General features: G+C 29.1%; 1 protein-coding gene across 1 annotated transcript; it reads left to right on the top strand.

Moving 5' to 3' along the window:
* Nucleotides 1–1,401: 1,401 nt before the first annotated feature.
* Nucleotides 1,402–5,834, top strand: HELRODRAFT_195131 (hypothetical protein; the record flags this gene model as incomplete). Its single annotated transcript, XM_009026665.1, has 9 exons — nucleotides 1,402–1,494; nucleotides 1,615–1,845; nucleotides 3,070–3,144; nucleotides 3,248–3,284; nucleotides 3,355–3,434; nucleotides 3,501–3,746; nucleotides 4,640–4,714; nucleotides 4,796–4,850; nucleotides 5,569–5,834. The coding sequence occupies exons 1-9, from the start codon at nucleotides 1,429–1,431 to the stop codon at nucleotides 5,832–5,834; spliced, it is 1,131 nt and encodes a 376-aa protein (XP_009024913.1). The 5' UTR covers nucleotides 1,402–1,428.
* Nucleotides 5,835–7,114: the final 1,280 nt, after the last annotated feature.

Raw genomic sequence — 7,114 nt, 5'->3', positions numbered from 1 at the left:
CATGCTCACCTCTAATTTTTACAAATAGGCTTTGAATTTTGAATACTGTTTCTTTCAGTACAAAGCCTAAAAAATATCAAAATCATCAATATAAATAATATTTTTTGTCTTTATGCTGCAAATATTTTGGATAATTTTTAACGCACTAGAATACAATACAGTAGAAGACTTCAATCAAAATGGAACAAGTAAAAAAATGTTTCTACACTTTTTATATAAATGTTCGACAATAAGTAGACGTAGTGGTATCGATTTTTTTCGCTACTTTTCATTTAATCAGCGATGGGAGTATCAATACTATAATTCACTTGCAGTAGAGGTAGCGTTAGCGGCGCTCCTTTTTATGAGTAGCGTTAACAACTTAACTCTCATAATCACCGAAACATTGTGTCAAAATGCTTATGAAAAATGTGTGACGTCTAAATTTCTATCTCTTCCAAAGAAGCACAACTTGACCGTTTTCGTTCCCGGCTGTGGTATTTTTATGAAATGCGTCATTGACAACTTTGATTGTTGCCTATTTAAATTTGGATGTAACAAAAATAAGTTGCTCTACATCAAAAATAAATTTGAGTTCAAATAATGTAAAATTTGTTGTGAAGATTTAGAAAAAGGGTCATTTGTGCACCAATTGCATTGTCTTCCACGTTAAATGTTTGGAAACCTGGTTCCAACAAAAAAATGGCACGCCAGTATTGTCAGTCATTGATTGCAGGTAAAATAAAAATGCATGACTCTTACGAGCCCGGCACTGATGATGGAGATGTTGTAGCCAGGGTGAGGGTGCTGACACTTTGGGACATCTAGTAATTTCTATACGTGGAAAAACTTATTCATTTATTAATTCAATTATATTCATAGAGATTTTATTGTTTTTACATAAACATTTTATCATTTACTGTTCAAATGTTTATCTTATAAAAAAAACATTTTTTAATCAATTAAAAAAGTGTTGATATTTCAAGTGAACGTACAATTAAGGCTACAAAAAATATATGAGCAAATAAAATTTAAAAATAAATTAATGAATGAACAAAATTGAAAAAAATATTCGAATCGTGTTTTCAAATGAACGTTTAACCAAAAATTGTTTTAACGTTTAACTCAGAAAAATTTTCATCTAAAAATTATTTTAGCGTTCATCAACGCAAAGTTCGAGTTTAACCTTAATTTATCAAATTTTATTTTTTTTTAATTCTAGGATAAAGTTCTAAAAGTTTTTAAATAAAATATTCTTTTATATATAAAACAACCAAAATATTACATGCAGTGTTGATAAAAGTGTAACAGAGATACAGAATGTCAAAAAAATAAAAAAAATTTATTATAGAAAATGATTAGAAATAGTATTTAAAAAAATATTTACAGATAATTTAAAAATTTAATAAAACCTTTTAACAGGAATTAAAATACCAAATTACTTTGAAGATGTCAAATAAAGGTTGCTCCAATTTTTTCAGAGTTGTGCTTGTGACAATTAATGTTCTCTTCTTTGTGAGTGAATAGTTGAAAAATTATATTTTAAATTTATTACTGTAAAATCGTTACTACATAAATTTTGCTATTTTGAATAATTTTCTGTTGCACTAGTTTATATTTTATGAACCTTTCAAGATTATCGGAGTGTTCATGTTTTCGTTTGGAGCTGCATTAAAAGCCAATCCAATTGGTTTATTCAGCTTGTTCACGGACACTTTTAAAAGCAATTTCCAAATTGAGAATGCTCTGAGCGGTGTGACAGACACAGTGGGGATATTCATGGTGGTAGTTGGATGTGTTGTTGCCGCTCTTTCGTTGTGGGGAATTGTTGCGGCCATTTTGGTCAACAAGCCGATGCTCATTATAGTTAGTTTAAATACTTTTTGAAAATTTAGAACAACAAAATTTTGATATGAAGGGTACGTTACAATATTTAATTAGCATCCTTTTCTGTTTTGAGAGCACAAAATATTAGAGTTGGCAGCCTTTGACGAATTGCAATAATTGGTACATACATGTGGTATATTCATGTTATGTTGGTATATTATCGTTATTACGTTTTTTAAAGTTTTACAAAAAGTTTGTTCATTTTTTGTGAAAGAATTATTTTTACAAATTTTTTTAATGTTTCACTGGTTTTACTGGAGTAAAATTTGACAAATTTATGTTATAAAAAAATAGGACTAGGAAGAAATATCGCCAACTTTCCACATATTTCTGGGTACGCCGCTGAATGGATATAAATATACTTGATATCTTTTAAAGAAAGCATTAATATATATTGTCTTACTGAAAAATTTGTTTAAGAAGATGTTTGCAGAATTCTGAAAAAAGATCAAATGAATAGCAAACATAAGCATAGTTTAAAGTGTTTATTTAAAAATTAAAAAACTTTGCTAAAAAATCCACCTATTTAAAAATGTTTTAAAGTAAAAAAATTTAATGTAAACTTTCAATTATAAAATTTTAGAACAGTTATAAAAAAAAATTGTTTACATACAACACTAAAATCAATATATTACTGAAATTTCACATCGTTGCCGGCTAGGCGGAAAAAAGTTGTTCGTGACAGCGATATATGTTGCTAAATTGCCTTAATCTCAAACGTTTCAACATTTATATCGCCATCTTATTTGGTGGCGGATCTATATAAATTTGTCGGTAATTTTTTCAATGTTTACATTTTGACGGGGGGACCAAAATTTTGACTAGGAGCCAACATTTGTGTTAATGTGGTCAAAATTAGACTGACAACCTTTTTTTTATTGCTTATCACGTCAATTTTTAAAAACGGTGTTTTTTCTTTGAAAACAATGAGTTTTACTGACTTAATACAAATACTTCTTACAACGGGATCCGCCACTGATCTTATTCAATTATTATAAGTTGTTACAAAAAGCTTCAGTTGTTTTTTTTATAATTGTTGTTATGACGGAAGCACTTTTTCGTCTGAATATGTAATTTATTTCAGAATTTCACAAATTTTTGAATTAAAATAATTTGTTCAAAAATTCAAAATAAAATAATTCATTAATTCAAAAAATTTTGATGTAAAAATAAATTAAGTATAAATTGTATTTCTGACGAAAGTTTGCCATAATTGTGTTACTGGTGCTGGGTGCGGAGATTGCTCTTATCATCGTCGTCGTGCTCTATCCCAACGCTGTGAGTTATAAATACAATTTAATCTTCCAGATTTTATAACGAATATCATGTACCACTAAAATTAACTACATCTTAACAAATCAACATTGAAATTCCAATAAAGATCAACGTGTGGCAAGAGACAGACTTCAAATCCGATGGTAAATTTATTTTATATATTCTCATTGTTATTTTGTAAGCGTTGAATTTTTTGCAATACAATTTTTGTAGATGTTTATTACTATAATAGAAGCGCAATTGTGCCTCCTATGACTGGCATGGGAAGATTTTGGTATCTTGTTCAGAACAAAGTATTTTAATTGTATTTTTTGTTTTGAAAATTGTAGTAATTAATCAGAATTCAATTTCTTTTGAAGTTCGATTGCTGTGGTGTGAGAAACAGCAATGAATTCAACATTACCATGACTAGCGATAAAAGATTTCCAAACTGTTCAAGCCCATCACTTTTTCCGTTTTGCAACAGTACATTATATGTTCCAGCATCTTGCTGTAAGAAGCTGGTTCTCAGTCAAGCTTATTTTACTGGAGAATCAGATTTCGTAAACTTGGCCGAGTGCGTCAAGTTGCCAAACGACAAAAATCCCAACTACATCAACAGCATTGTAAGTTTTCAAAATAAACAAATTAATCAAATATTTTACATTCTTTTTGCATTATTGATCAAAAAAGTTGAAACGTTCGACTTAGGCTCCCATATATATAATCAGTAACCTTTTAAAAATAATAAGGAGAAGCTTTGTCAAAATGTATGTGCTTGCCCTTAACTTAACACAAGCACTTCCAAGAAAGTTACTCTCAAATACAAATGCTTACATTTAATCGCAAATAAACCGTTTCAATAATCAACAATTTTAAAATTTTTTAAAAGAAAAAAATACATCTCTTTCTCTTTTTATTTTTCACCCTCTTGTTTCAAATTTTTTAAAATATTACTTCACGTACTTAATTTGGCTAAGCTTTTTATAAATTTTGTTACTTTAAAATAGGTTTAATTGGTGAAATTTATGGCTCTGGAATCTTATCGAGATCGATAAGATTCAAGAGCCATGGTGATCTAACGAAAGTCACATTAATATTATTTGATAACATTGATTTATCAAAAATATTATATAAAAGCATTGAAGAAAAGTCTGTTTTGTGATTCGATCGATTGCTTCTACTTCATTGTTTGCGTTTGATGATACGGTTAACTTTTTTAAATCGTATTTAAAATAAATGTAAAATTCTGGAAACGCGTGGATCTCAATGACTTGTGGATTCAGTATTAACTGAATTGTTATATTGAAATTTATATACAGGAGCAGGTTTTTATGCCTATAAAAACAAAAATTATTAAATACTGGTGAAGGAAAAAATGCTTCATTATTATTTGCAAATTATAAAGTGGACCAATGGACAGATTATTAAATTAATTTAATTGAATGAACGGTCGTTCTTAATTAAGAAATTTAAATATGAAAAATATGAAATTACATTTAAAATGTTTATTTTTCAGGGATGTCTGGACGCATTTTATAAATCATCGGCAGTTATCCCGATAGCCATTGCTGCTGTTACAATGGGAATCATGGTACTTAAAAAATATATAACAAATCAATGATTTCATATTAATATTATTTTTTATTAATTCGCAGATATTTTTAATAATCAGTGCTTCCTGTGTCGTTCATTTGAAAAGGTCAGAAACCGTTTAAAGGTGCTGAGAGGTTCATAACATTGAGATGAAACATTGGGTACGAAGAGATAAATTAAAAACTTTGTTGCTCGTTTGAATGAGCCCAAAAGATTCATTCGTAATTATTTTAGTTAGATTTTATTCTCATTTTTAATATTATACCGAATAGAAATTTTATTTAAAAAATAGAATAAAACTATGACGTGTAATGTACACTCTGTTTAATGTACATAAATCAGCAATGTATATGTATATATATATATATATATATATATATATATATATATATATATATATATATATACATTGTAGCATGTATTATATCTTGATGATGATGATATATAAATATATATATATATATATATACATGTATTATACTTTGTAGTCGGTATTATATATGCGATGTATATTATATAATATATGTTAAAATAGTAGAACATGCAGCAGCAATTGTTTTAGCATTGGAATGCTTTTAATCATATTTTATTTTTCTATACATCACATCTGAATAATATTATCATTCAAAATATGAAAATTAACTTATTTTTATGAATTGCTCCAGAAAATTTTAGTAATAAAATGTTTTAAGTTTGAAGTGTCGATTGTGTCACTTGCACTTATTAACTTTATTCGTAACGCTTTTTTGTGGATCAATCAGTTTAAAACTGATGAAGAAACTCAAATATCCTGGCGACCACAGTTTACAAAATAGCGCGCGCACACACACACACACACACACACACACACAGCTTCTGTTTTAATATTCAACCATTTTCTGCTTCAACTTGAAAAACAACACAACTTCGTACAGAATTATTTTATCAGTAAAACGCTTGTCGCCTATGCTCTGCACAAGTATAAATATGTTCCTAATCTTGAGCATGCGGAGTTTAATTTTCTAACCATAATGGCCCCACTTTTCATAAACCTCTTACTCTATGGCACTTTATACATACTCGTATTATTTTTTTGTGTTCTTCTCATTATAAACTGCAGGAAGCAGGAGCAGGAATGACGTCACGTTAGCATTGCGGTTGATGCATGGAGATACTTCCCTGTGATAGGCGAGAGCTTAAATAGAAAATATATAATAATAATTATTATTATTACATATCTCTCTTCAACAATACTCAGAGGCATCAACATCAAACACACGGTAAATGTACATGCACGTGAAACAACGCAGCAAAAATATTGCATGTGATAGGCGGGTATCTTTCGCAATCGAATCGAGTCATTGCAAAAGCAATTCCAGGCACTTTACCGCTACACCATCGTGCCGCCCGCTAGTGCTTCCAGGTCAACGATCGAGTCAAGTGCTTTATTTCAATTTCTGTGGGTCATTCAATGTTTATGCCATCATGAGTCATCGATCGCCCATAATAATCAGCATTCATTTGCCACGCAGTTGATGGGTCGAAACCACTTTTGTTGATTGCTGTTGCTGAAATCTGTACGACGATTTGAATCCTAAATTCAACATTTCAAACATAACCTTTGTTGAATAAAATGCATAAAATTGTTAAACAGATTTAGAGAAAGTTTATAGTTGGATGCAACTTTTTATATAATGAGTTAACATCTTGACTGATCAATTATTTCTTTCTTGAATATTCCAGATTCTTAATCTACATTAACGATATCTTTATAATTGGCGTAATTGCGACTGGCGAATAACCTTTATCTCAATCTGCTTTTTTTCATAAGTTACTATTATTAAACGTCAACGCAGAAATGTTGTTATCAGATTTGACCGATTCGCTAATGTTTGATTCGACCTCTGTATCCAACTGTCGATCGTCTCTGAGTGACTCAATGATGGGTTATGTTTTTAAAAATGATAGAGGCATCCAAATGATAGGACTGGAATGTTATGTCGAATGTGATAACCACCGTGAATTAAGTCATTTTAATTTAATTCAAAGAAATTTCGTAAATAGCAACTGATGTATTGCACACACGTTCACTGTCTTCCATACAATTTCCGACCAGATGGCACCATGTGTGAAGCGTGCAGTCTTTAAATGCAATGTGGGAGAAGATTTTTGATTATTTCTTATTTAAAATTATTCGAGAAAAAATTGAAAAAATTATTAAACATTGATTTTAAAAATTTTATTCCACAAGTTTAAAAAATTAAACATTAAAACTTGCCCACTTTTTATTTAAATTTTGTGCATAATTTATTTATTCGGTTTGAAAATTAAAAAAAAAATTAAAAAAAATAAAAATATTGTTTTTCTTCGCTTGTCTAATTGTTACTATCAAAAATGTATTTGTTAATTGAAAATTTCA

This window comes from Helobdella robusta, assembly GCF_000326865.2.
Source record: "Helobdella robusta unplaced genomic scaffold HELROscaffold_480, whole genome shotgun sequence".
NCBI classification, from domain to species: Eukaryota; Metazoa; Annelida; class Clitellata; order Rhynchobdellida; family Glossiphoniidae; genus Helobdella; species Helobdella robusta.
Note: the sequence above shows the minus strand (reverse complement) of the source record. Positions and strands in the feature narration are given on the sequence as shown.